Source organism: Labrus mixtus, chromosome 13, assembly GCF_963584025.1.
Source record: "Labrus mixtus chromosome 13, fLabMix1.1, whole genome shotgun sequence".
NCBI classification, from domain to species: domain Eukaryota; kingdom Metazoa; phylum Chordata; class Actinopteri; order Labriformes; family Labridae; genus Labrus; species Labrus mixtus.
The window spans coordinates 24417184-24430126 of record NC_083624.1 but is presented as its reverse complement, the minus strand read 5'-3'; the positions used below and the strand labels follow the sequence as shown (position 1 = coordinate 24430126).

Below are 12943 nucleotides of genomic sequence, written 5' to 3'. Positions count from 1 at the left end.
GTGGAGTGTGCCTGCCAGGCCCTGACCCCGTCTGATAGGATGAATGTGCCCCTGAGCTACAAAGACACTCAGTCTGGATCAGACTGTGCAGGTGCACTAGGACAAATATCAGGTTCTGGATTTTCCATTAGGGGTCTTTATTAGAAAGATTTCTGTGGTTGTTTTTGCTCCAAATGTAAGAACTCTCTAACGTTATCTTTTAGATTACTAGATAAAATAATAATCTTAAAAAGAACGTGAGTTTAAGTCTTTTTAAAAAAATCACATTTAGAGTTTTATCAGTCATATATTAAGTGAATTTGAATGTTTTCTTCAAACTTACCTCGGGTTTTTGTTGTTGAGACTTAGTGCAATTTCATTCACAGCGTGTGGGTGTGACATGACCATGTTGAAGCCATACTGCAAAATGAAACACAAACAGGGACAGAGACAAATAAGCTAATTAACAAAGAAGAGGAGCCAGTGGATAAGCAAAGAGCTACATTGCTCTGCATAATAAATGAAACATGGAGGACAAGCAGGGGGAACAAATTGAATTTGGCCTCAGTTAGATAAGTGTGCTTTAAATCCAGAGAGAGATACAGTGTGTGTGTGTGTGTGTGTGTGTGTGTGTGTGTGTGTGTGTGTGTGTGTGTGTGTGTGTGTGTGTGAGAAGAGAGAGCAGAGGGCTGACCTGGTAGTTCATGATCGCACGCAGGCACATAATGCAGACGTGGACGTCGTCTTTCTTGCAGACCAGTCTGGAGTTCTTTAGGGTTCTCCGGCTTGGCAAAGTGTTGCAACTGCAAAGATAAAAAAAAAAAAAAAAAAAAAATGTAACAAAAGGATGTTTTGAGTCCACAAGTATCTGAACACAAACACCTCAGGCCTGGAAAAACAAGAAAACAGATGCCATTTGTGACTGAGCCTCCATCACCCCCCACCCCTCTTACAGGGAGGTCATTAAACTGCCACGCCACATTACATTAACACTCACAAAGGCCATATAATCTACAGCCTCGCCAGGACCCACAGGATGCCCTCTTTCAATTGTTTTAATTTGATGTCCTTCACAGAGATATCACTTACAGCCAACACAATCCAAGCCAGTCATTTGCATGCAGCAGTGATTGTGCAGCATTATGTGAACAAAAACAAAATCCCTTTTTTTTTCTCCCGCTGGAGCTCTCACAATAACACAGAAAATGTTGGATTACGTGCAGAGCTAGTCAGAGGGAGAGAAAAAAGATTTACTTTTAGACTTTTGTCACAAGGTTTAATAACCAGCTGGAGATCTAGGGGAAAAATGTGTCTTCAGGATACTGATAAATAAGCTGATCTGTGTCAGCTCCCATGCCTGAAGGCGCTTCTTCTTCTCCCAGAGTCATAACATGCCGCGTGTGTGTGTGTGTCTGTGTGTGTGTGTGTGTGTGTGTGTCTGATCAAGGCTACAGATTTCAAGGAGGAGTAGAACCATCTCAGAAAAAGATAAACAATTATTCATTAATCAGGCAAGCAGAAAAGATGATCATATAAAGAGTTCATTCAAGGACTTCCTCTCCTGATGAATCCACACACTAACTGAGGCGTGGCACTACAAGGAGGAAATGAGTAACAACATTTCTTAATCCCGCACCGAGGTAATGCAAAAATGATTACGCAACAACAGCTGAATGTTCCAACACCTTGACCTGCGCTGACTTGTCAAGAAACAACTCCTCTAAACTTTATAGAGCAGGTAAAAAAAAAACAATAAAGTTGATTCAAGTGGCTTTTCAGAAAAGAACAAAACATTACATTTCAAAGTTTTGGAGCTGAAATTATCAGAATTAGAATTAGTTTTTATAGATCATGTAATGTGGGCACATACAGGAAATTTGAATACATACTCAAATTCATTTTATGTGCCCACACACTTGTTGAACAGGAATAACTTTTTGATCCAGAGGGGCTGATTTGTTTTCATCTAGCAGGAGAAAAATTCAGAGCCGTCCAGGATTTGATGTCCTTCATTATAAAACATCAATACACAAAAAAAACACATAGCATAATCTACATGAGACCACAGAACATGAAACACTACAACTAGAACTACAAGCTATAAAACACAGGTGTAACACAGCTAAGCATTTCTAGTAAACTCTTTGAAGCTCCTCAGACGTACCGGCTTATTTTGGAGCACTTAGGACAGCTCCCTGTGCTCTGAGTCCTTCAAGATGGCCATTTAAGAAGACACAGACACATTTTAATGTAACGTTCAGATCTTACATGATTCTAATCAAGCCAGAGATAAACACGACAGATGAAAAAGATTCTGTATCATGGCCGTGTCATTAATACCAATTTCACTGATAGCTTAATAGAAAGCAGCAAAACAGAGAATGCAACCAAAATACAGAAGATTTTTTTTTATGGAGACTACCTAATATTATCTACCGCTAGTAGTCTAGTAAAAGCCTTTTGTAGAAACTAAGCAAGCTTCTGCACAGAATGGCATTTAGGAGAAGCCACACAAGCAGCACACAGGCCCAGAGGCCAGAACAATGAGTGCAAAAAAAAAAAAAAGATTTGCTCCGAGGGAAGGAGAATTCAGTCTCGGACGCGGGAGGGGAGGCTGGCAGTACAAATAATTCACATCCCCGACGCAGACAGCGGGACAAATAAACTGGGCAGCACTAGCAGGGAGTTATAAAGTACAATGAGGCAGGGGGGGCTGAGTGTGTGTGTGTGTGTGTGTGTGTGTGTGTGTGTGTGTGTGTCTGTATGTGTGATTAGGTGTGTGTGTGTGTGTGTGTGTGTGTGTGTGTGTGTGTGTGTGTGTCTGTGTCTGTATTTGTGAGTATGTGTGTGTATGTGTGTGTGTGTCCTTAATGTGAGTAGGTGTGTGTCTTTATGTGTGAGTGTGTGTGTGTATTTGTGTGTCTGTATGTTCGAGTAGGTGTGTGTGTGTGTGTGTGACCTTAATGTGAGTAGGTGTGTGTGTCTGTATGTGTGAGTATGTGTGAGTGTGTGTGTGTGTGTGTGTGTGTGTGTGTATTTGTGTGTCTGTGTTTGTGAGTATGTGTGTGTGTGTGTATGTGTGTGTGTGTACGTAAGTATGTGTGTGTGTGTGTGTGTGTGTGTGTGTGTGTGTGTGTGTGTGTGTGTGTATGTGTGTGTGTGTGTGTGTGTGTGTGTATGCTGTGTGTGTGTGTGTGTGTGTGTGTGTGTGTACGTAAGTATGTGTGTGTGTGTATGTGTGTGTGTGTGTGTCAGAAAGGGATGCAGGGTAAAGGCAGCAGGAGAGCTCAGTGTGAGCCAGCTGAGTGAACCTGCCTGCTTTCGAAGTCTGGCAGACAGAGAAGCAGATGACTATGAAAGAGGAGAACAGACAGTCAGCCTTAACTGACAATTTGTTTTATACCCTTTACACAACACTCTTTCACCTGCTCAACACTTGTGTAGGTAGCAGACACACAGGTTAGGTGACATGATACAGCATTACAAAGTCAGTTATGGGTTCAAATTGATGTTCAATTAATGAAATGTTGGATAATCAAGTAAAATAAGTAAATGTATTTAAAAGAGCGTGTGTATTTCTGCAAGTCCATAGTGAGAAAACTAAGTTGAACTGCTGTACAGAAACAGCAGTGGAATGATGGGGAGGATTAGAGACATAATGCACGACTGAATGGGATTTGTGCTTCGGAGCATATATTAGCATGAGCTTATGAATTAACTGTTGTGAAATCCTCCGCACACTGGAACTGGATTTGGAGTTTAAGTGGTCTGTTGGTGTTAATAGAGACAAAAAACTAAAAAAAAGGATTTGCTCCATAAAGGATGGATCTGTCCCTCGGCTGTGTCCTCTGTCACATGAAACACTGCCGTCGCTCACTCGTCACAATCATGTGCAAAAACAGGAACTATCACAATGCAAATGATCAAATGGTCTTAGTCTGCAGTGTCTTAAGCCATTTAAAGTCTTACAGGTCTCATGACTACATGAAGGGGCTGCAGAGGCATCATATGAAATGTGTGACTTACTGAAAATAAGAACATATTACTTTGTAACAATGAGGGGGGGGGACGTGAAGGAAAGAGTTAGCTATAAGAAGTTATGAATCACATGGTATATGGTGAATCATTCGAGCCATCAATGAGTCTGTGACTCGTACCGTAATGTAGAATGTCTCCCAGCACGAGTTATGCCGTTCCCGGTGATGGGAGAGGGCAGAGTGCCTCCTCCATGTAGGTCTTCTATAGAGCGGCTCCAGGGCTTAGACTTGTCCATCGCAGCCTCAGGATTGTTCTCCAAAAGTTCTTCATCAAACCTGTTGCAGCATGAACAACAGATGAAAACATAAGAATCCTAACAGTCAGCATTGAGTTTTTACTATCAAATGATCAATCAATCAATCAATCAAACTTTATTTATACAGCACCTTTCAGACAAATTAAATTGCAGTTCAAAGTGCTTTACAAGAGTGCAGAAAAGTTGTTGACAAAAAGTAGTTTATAAAATCATTGATAAAATCATTGAGAGACCAATGCACACCAATAAGAATTTAAAAAATATGTATAAAAATAAAATAAAATAAAATACGACACATAAAAGCAACAAGATATTAAAATAAATACATAAGAGGAAAATATTTAAAATTGTCGTAGGATAAAAAAGACAATACAGTAATGTTAAGATTTGAATTGATATAAAACACTATATAAAAGCCAGACTGAATAAATGAGTTTTAAGACTGCGTTTAAAAAATCTGAGGATTTCTGAAGTTTTAATTGTTGGAGAAAATTTCAAACAAAAAGAGCTATTATAGCTTGCACCAATTTTGTCATGTAAGATCTGTAAAATAGTTTATCTGAGGCAAAACTAAAGTGTAAAAGTAACTAATGGGGGATCAACTAAAACATCAAAGGAAAGTATTTGATGCCTGAGCATGCTTACTTTGTTTTGATAAAAGTCGTCTGTGAAAGATGCTACTGGTTTGCTAACAAGAGACCTTTTCTAACCGTTAAGCTAACAAGCTAACAAGCTAACAAGCTAACAAGAGTGTTGCACCATCAAGATTATCCCAAATAAGTTAGTTAGTGAGCCACTTATTTAAACCTCTGCATCATATAGACAGATATAAGTTTTACTGAGTCAAGGACTCTTTAACTGTTGACCAGACAGATATCAAAGAGTGCTAGAAGTGCTCCTGTTCTAGATTTTGGTTTTAGACATTGGAGGTAAGAAAAGGTCTCATGTTTTGTTGTACTTGGCAGAAACTTTGGAAAAAAAACTGCTAGTTGCAGCATACCTGCCATGATCTATGTCTGTTTTTAGACTGCTTGTTCCATGACTTTTTAAATGCTGCTGCAGTGGTACTGAGTGTAAACACACTTTTACTGCTAACCATTCATAATGTGGACAGACCATAATAACATATGGTGGAGCAGAGAGTGAATTCAAACTTTACTGTGTGGCTCTCTGGCCCTGAACAGGGGCCTTGTGACTGACTAATAATCACATCGTCAATCTATGAATAGAAGCCTATGGTTGGTATAATACACAGTGCCAAAGTGTCAGCAACGAGCCCTGAGTGACTCAGTGTTTCTCCAGGCAGGCTGCTGGAGCAGGGGGAAGATGCATCAGTGGCTGTGCAGAATAGCAGCATTGTGTTGGCTGTCAGTTCTGCATATAGAAAATACTGATTTAAAGAGAAAGAGCTGGTGGTGACTTACGTGACGGCATACTGTGCAAAAGAAAGATACTCCACCAGCACGTCCAGGCCTTTGTTGTCTTCATTTAAGAATTCTCTCACCCACCTGAGGAGAAGGGAAAAAACGTTTCACTCCACAAACTTTTATCAGCATATAAACATTTCTAAAATCATTTAGTCAGCGTCTTTTTTTTAAATATTGGTTCAGCAGTTAGAAGCAGAACAGTTTCAAACAGTTTTAACCTGTCCTCACTTTGAAATCCCTAAATCCTTCATACTCAAAAAGTAACGCTCAACATGTTAGGAGGACAATGTGTAAAGTTTGTTTGTGCATACATCATTCTAATAACTTTAGCCTGTGAATGTATCAATGTTTAAACATACTGTAACATTTAACTGCTGATGAAGTCTCACTTTACCACTAATGCATCAATGTGACCCACAAAAGCAAAACACAGCATCAGTGACAGGATCAGCTATTTCTATGGCGCTATTCCAGACGTCTGTTACGACTTTCACAAGGTCATAGTCCAACTATGTTGGAGTGTTTGTTTACATTTTTTCAGCTGAGTTTCATGTAAAAAGGAAGCATGACAAGATTCTTCATATATAACACACGAACATGTACAGGACAGGATCAGCAAAAAACACAAGACTTGTAGTTTCGTCCGTTGAGGACACAATAAAATGTATTGTAAATTTCCCCACAGTTGCTTAATGTAACTGATCAGCTTGCCTGACAATCAAAACATTGAAAATCACATCTGAAATCATTGATGGGAGATCATTTGGAGTTAAAATGATATTAAGGAGTTTTTAAAAGTTTGTTGTTATATTAATTACTTATCACTTTCTTATTTAACACTCTAAGCAGGCTTTGACCATTCCTGACCCTGATACACATGTTTTCAGGAGAGTCACCCTCGATTTCTTCCTATCCTGGCCAGTAAGAAGTGTAATGACGCGTTCAAAAAGCTCAAAGCTTCCTGGCTCCGAGCAGCTAACACATGCATGTGTTTATAAAAGCACCAGCTTTTACACACAGACACATCATCTCATTCTTGAGTGTTTTTTCCCTACCAGAGAGACAAGCCCACAGACTGATCAAAAGATAATTCTCACCTTCATTCTAAAGAAGGCCACCTGCTCAGTAGCTTTCATTTTTTATTCTGCACAGAGAGGCTGATTTTCTTGCAGGAATGCACCTGCTAACTTTGGCCTGTGTGGCTTTTCCCTCCATATTTATGAGCTGAATATCACAGAGCATGTTTATTTAATGGCAACCCATGAAGGAACCATGTTTTTTTAATGGAGGCCTGACTGCTCAGTGATTAGAGGAATTTGCCGGGCGTAAACATAATGACACACATGCAGACTTTTTGAGTGATACTGGGCTGATGAAGCTGTAACACTAAACGTTTTAAATATCCACTAGCTTCTTCTTTATTGGCTCCCCTGCTGTGTAACTACAAGTGTGTATGACTTAAGAGCAGCCAGTAAAGTGGTGCCTGTTTGGACCCAGAGTGTTTTTTAAAAAAGGCTCAGAGGGGGCGTGGCCTCATCTGGCCACATGGTAATCATTACCACAGGACACTAACTTAACAATTCTCCCATTCACCACAAGTTGTTGACCACTGAGCAACATGTGAGGAGCAGGCAGCCGGGGTTATCATCGGTTGTGATCGTCCAGGGACAATCTCTCTTTTATAAACAACTACATGCTGGAAACATTTGTCTGTTTCACCTCTGAAAAGAAGCAGTAATCATTCACTGTCTTAGCAGGGGGACATGTTACTCCGTCACCACCACCATCCACTCCCCTGCCTCTCCCTCTGCAGTTATGGTAATGCTAATCTAGATTAGATGGATTATTCATGTAATCTAGTTTACCAACATAAGGTCCCTAAAAAGAGTTAATCCATGTAAACAATGCCTCGACCCATTTGCCAGACGGATGACGTTTCTGGCTGTGGCTGGAGTTTATTTTGGTTTGAGGCTGAACGGGAGCGGAGTGTAATCAGAGTGTAGGAGTGTGAGAGACTGTGTTGTCAGAAACATGAGATGATTTGGGTGAGAGTCAGTGCAACAGACGAGAAGAAGTAAAGTAATGCTTGTGTGGGAGGCGAGGAGGAAAACTTGAAGGATTAAGGGATGCAGTAAATATAGTGTGTGTGTGTGTGTGTGTGTGTGTGTGTGTGTGTGTGTGTGTGTGTGTGTGTGTGTGTGTGTGTGTGTGTGTGTGTGGATCTGAGGTCTTGTGATGGTTATATAACCAGTTTATCTCTACATCTCCTCTGTCACAACAGTCTGTGTACAGCTGATGCTCTCATGGCTGCCTCTTCCTGTCCTTGATAGCGTCTCATTGTCTCCTGTGACCACCAACCTTCAACATCCTTTAAACTAATAAACCATCATCCTTTCTACCAAATAATCCCGGGGCTTCATTTAGGAGACATCTGACACACAGTCTGATGCTTAACAACACTTAACACTCATTTGTACACAGAGAATCAATTTATCATATATAACCACTCCTCACCACACAACTAAGGAACTCTTATCAACAATCACAGAACTACAGGAAACCTCTGTGGTCACCCATTTCAGCAGAGAACGACCAACTATAACTTCTAAAGTCATTCAAGTTGAATTATTCAAAGAATAAAACTAAATGCTCAAAGTAGCAACGTATATTTTCATTCCTGTAAACAGTTGGTCTTGTATTATCCACAATCCTACGTGACTCCCAGCAGGTGGGATGGAGAATCAAGTGTGTGGCCTCAACTCACTAAGATTAAGCAGAGATGAGGAGCTATCTAAGGAGGAGGCGAGAGAGGGGTTTAAGACCACTTCTTTACAACTTCTCAACCCTTTTTTGAACTTGAAGCCTCTTATGGCTGCCCCAAGAGAAGCTGCCTCAAGTTATGTAACTTTGGGCATTTTATCAAGATCTGAAGACAGACTTTATTACTAAAATTGGTAGAATTCTCCTTTTAATGGTACATGTTTGTCCTGTGTGTGCCTCTTTGCAATCTTAAATAACTGTACATTTGTGGTCCTCCTCATATTAATTGATAATAATCCAAGTTATTTCCTGGTATGAAAGCACTGTTAAAAGTAAAAGACAATCTGTTACACATTCATATACTATGAACAATGTTTTCTTTTTCTTTTGTGCAATAACAATCACATTCAAAATACATTATCTATGATCTTTCTTCATGCTGTATAATTATTCACTTAGAAATAAATGAGGCCACTGGATCCTACAGATCCCAGAGTGCATTAGGGCCTCGTTAGTGAAGTGGGGTAATCCATCATAGTCTCTAACTATCAGGGTCTCTAATCACCACGACGCACCCTGTGATCTAGACTAAGACAAAACATTAAGACGGTGTGCTGCGCTCATTGAGATATCGATCTTTGCTTGGGGATGACTGTACTCTGAACTAACTCTGAATCAATATCGGCTGCCACAGGTTGAGGCCTGTTATCTTGGATTACCTGGAATTACCCATGAGTCCCGGTATGTGTTGTGAAATCCTGATCTCTTTAGTAACATGTACAATAAGTCCTCATCCTGAAGGCAGACTGAGGTGTCAAGTTTTGCAGCTCTACTGCTGCAAGAAAAATGTGTTTTCCCTTTCATATGTCGCCTGCCCAAAACAATACATGGATTCATCTTTTCTGCATCGCCACATGGCTTTCTGGGTAATATTAGGCCACAGCGCTGAGATGAAAGGGGGATGGTGGTGGTGGTTAGTGTCAATGTCTGCGTCTCCGGGTGTCTGGAATGTCAGACTTTTCCCCCCCCTGATCTAATATAACCAGGTCCAAGACATCCAACACTGCACGAGCTTCACACACAACCCTGCAGTGACTCACCCGATGTGATTGGTCCGTAACGAAATTTCCAGTTCTCTCAGGACTTGGGTGGACTCCTGAACTCTCCGTCTGAATTTCTGAGGACGGGAAAAAAGAAAGAGGGGGATTTAATATTTCATCGTAGCACTAGATCTGTAAATCATCAAGTGGTAGTGCGGTGATGTTAAGGCTGGAAAGAACTTCTTTTTTGTTTTTTTGCAGGAAAGGTCAGACACAGGGACACGGATAGGAACCACAGTGACATTTAAACGTGAAAGCGAGCAAGTCTGTGTACTGATTGCAAAATAAAATGTTCTCGTAAGATTGTTTACTAAGCCTTTTACTTGCCAGAAACCATTCAGTAGGCTAAAAGAAAAAGGGGAGCTGACTCATTGGAAACTCTGAATATGGAACAGTTCCCGTTATCCTTTTTGCTCACATTGGTTCTTTATGAGGCAGTAATCCTTCCTTTAAGCACCAGAATCATATTAACCAACATAACTGGTTACCTTTCCAACCCAGAAGAACACATGTGTAAAGACTCTCATATTCTCAGGTCTGTTACTGTGGCTACCACAGGGAAAGAGAAGTGTTTGTGCGGCAGGCATGAAGGTACGAGCTGCCAGAAACTGAAACTGAAAACAAAAGAGCAAAGAGGACGTGTGCAGGTCCCTCTTTGATTTTGTTCTCCAACAGGAGGTGATCTGCGAAAACCCCAACACAAAAAGGTTCTTCCAGGTTGTTACACAACCACAGCAACAGAACAAAGGCAGAGTGAGGGACCGGTGTTGATCAAACAGGAGGGGGAATCCCTGACAAGAGAGGGAGAAAGTGTTGGAGGCGAGGAGAGGTAAAATAAACATTCTATTCTATAAATGCTATCCCTGTGTTATAATTACAGTATGTCAAAATTAAGAAAACTCAAACATTCTGACTCCATGTAACTGCAGGACTAAATACCTTCTAATGATTTCAACTTGCCCAAAAAATTCACTGTCAGCTTTTAAAATACTCATGAATTCCCCAAACATCACCTTAAAGTCATTTTTGAATTAAAAATGACAAATGATGTGTTACTTATTCTGTTAATTCTAATTTTTTTTTTTTTAGTTTGGACTTCTGGTTACACTAAATGAGACATCTGAGGAAGTCGCCTGAGACTCTTGAAAACTGAGATGGACATTTTGCAGTGTTTTATAACATTTAATAAGCCTATGATTATTCAGTCAATCAAAAAAATAAATGTAAAATTATTCAACTATAAAGCAAAAAAAGATCCGCACTCCAAGGAGCCAACATGCTCTTTCTCTGAAACGTCATTTGTCAATAAATCCTTTAAACGGGGAGCATCGATCTGTTTTGTTTCTTTATACCTATTTGTTTTATTGGATAGAGCATCCACTTAGTGACGTGCATGTCTTGATCTTAGATTAATCAACTAGGAGAATAATCCTGTTCATAGAATGATCTACAGTAACTTTTAAGGGTTGTATTGAAAGGAGAAGAGAAGAGGAGAGGAGAGGAGGAGACAAGAGGAGGGGAGAGGAGAAGAGAGGAGAGGAGAGGAGAGGAGGAGAGAAGAGGAGAAGAGAGGCTTGTCACTTTCCATGATGTGTTAGACTAAGGGAGGAAACAGATCTCAAGCCTGTGTTAACCTATTATTAACATCCACAGAGGAGAGAGCTGTTCCCATAGCTTGTCTCTCTCTCTCTCTCTCTCTCTAGTCTGTGTCTTTGGGCCTGGGCGGCATGTTTGGCACATGAGGAGATGAGAAACAGAGTGTTTTTATTAGGGAGGAGCCCTTTGTGTGTTTGTGTAGAAAGCAAAGCATATTTAGGGGTACTGCGCAGTCTCCCTGAGGCCCCCCTCTCCCCTTCTTCTTCTCCCACCAAACGCCCTACACTCCACACTTTTAAGTGCTACCAGCTGCATCACAGAAAGAGCAGGAAGAGAGAGAGGAGCCGACAGTGGGGGGAGAGCGTGAAGACGGTATGAAGAAGGGGAGGAGAAAGGGAGGGAGCAGTGAAAGGGGGAAAGTAAAAGTAGAGAATCAGCACTAAAAGTGTGGAGAGGGGGGAAAGGAAGAGGTTTTGGGGAGTGTGGGCTCAGGAGAGGTCATCCTGGAAACAAATCAATGGCTGATACATTCTTGGGGACTTGTTGGACTGAAGCTCTTCCTCCTTGGCTGCCGATTGGCTGGGAGCTGCCCAGAGGAATGCACCGGAGCCTGCCTATGGAAAGCAGAGGCAATGACCTCCAGCTCTCTCACAGCCGCACAAAGTGGCAATTGTTTTGAGTTCGAAGAAAAGGGGGATGGAGCAGGAATGTAGAAAGAAGCCCATAACTCTCTTCTCCTCTGTGCTCTCTTGTGCTTCTTTTTTGTCTCTCTCGTCCTCTGTCCATCTCTTTCTCCACCAATACCCTCTCTACATGATTCACTCTTCCTCCTCTCCTCCCTCTCCATAAACCTTTCCACTTTACTCTCTCATGCTAAGTTTTTGATCAAAGCAAGTAATAGGCATAGGAGGCAATTTCGGGAAGCAGCTGATGTCCCGGCCTTTGAGAAGCATCTAGGTTGGTTTAATATTGACCCAACAACCAACCAGCATCAGATAAGCCTCTCTAGTAGACGGGGAAAAAAAGTTGGTAATGTTTCCTTCTCTGTCTGAGGTGCCTCAGGGAGTGATTACACCTAGAGCTTTACAACCTCGTCCTTTCATGGGTGAAAACAATCCATCGGGCTAGTTTCACCAAAGCTTAAACATCAATTACGTTTGCTTTAGTTTTAACAGACATGACGATATTGATTTCATTTTACTCTATCCTTCCATTGATCACATCCATACACAGTCAATCACATAAAAAACACACATGGATAAACCAAACACTAAATCTCTTATTATAAAATGTTAGAGGGCTTTAGTGCCTGGCTCAAAAGCACCTCATCAGTTCAGGTAGAAGCAGGATAGAGGAATACTTTTTTCTTCAAATTTTCACAACAAGCATTAAACAAGCCGTCATCTCTATCCTTGACACTATCGCTGGCCCAGCACACAAAGTATCACACTAACCTTAAAAAAATGGTGTCTTCTCTAACATGCGTCATTGTCCCCTTTCTTCCTGCTTTTATCAGACCTCCTGTGTCTTCTGACATTACATTAGACATGGGATGCACAGATGCACAGCAGTCTCTGAGACTTAGCTGTTTACAGTCTGATAAACTCCTCCAGGGCCTTTTAGAAGAACTCAAATAATCTGCCTTCGACAAATCATCTTCTAAATGCATTTTAAATGACTTGACATGACGTGTTATTTAGCACTATGAATCATATGTTTACAAAACTGAACTTGTTTTGATTGGTTTATGCAAGTTTTAACTTGAACTACTGACATTAAAAGTGAAC

General features: G+C 40.8%; 1 protein-coding gene across 6 annotated transcripts in view; it reads right to left on the bottom strand.

Annotated features, from left to right (window-relative positions):
* The window catches only part of fmnl2a (formin-like 2a), a 51530-nt gene that overhangs the window by 17068 nt on the left and 21519 nt on the right, over window positions 1-12943 (bottom strand). For all 6 annotated transcript variants that reach the window (XM_061054318.1, XM_061054319.1, XM_061054321.1 and 3 more), the window contains exons 4-8: window positions 9561-9637; window positions 5698-5781; window positions 4137-4292; window positions 674-782; window positions 323-399 (exon numbers count right to left, since the gene is read on the bottom strand). In XM_061054318.1, the coding sequence (XP_060910301.1) occupies window positions 323-399; window positions 674-782; window positions 4137-4292; window positions 5698-5781; window positions 9561-9637 (503 nt within the window). The remainder of the gene's footprint in view (window positions 1-322; window positions 400-673; window positions 783-4136; window positions 4293-5697; window positions 5782-9560; window positions 9638-12943) is intronic.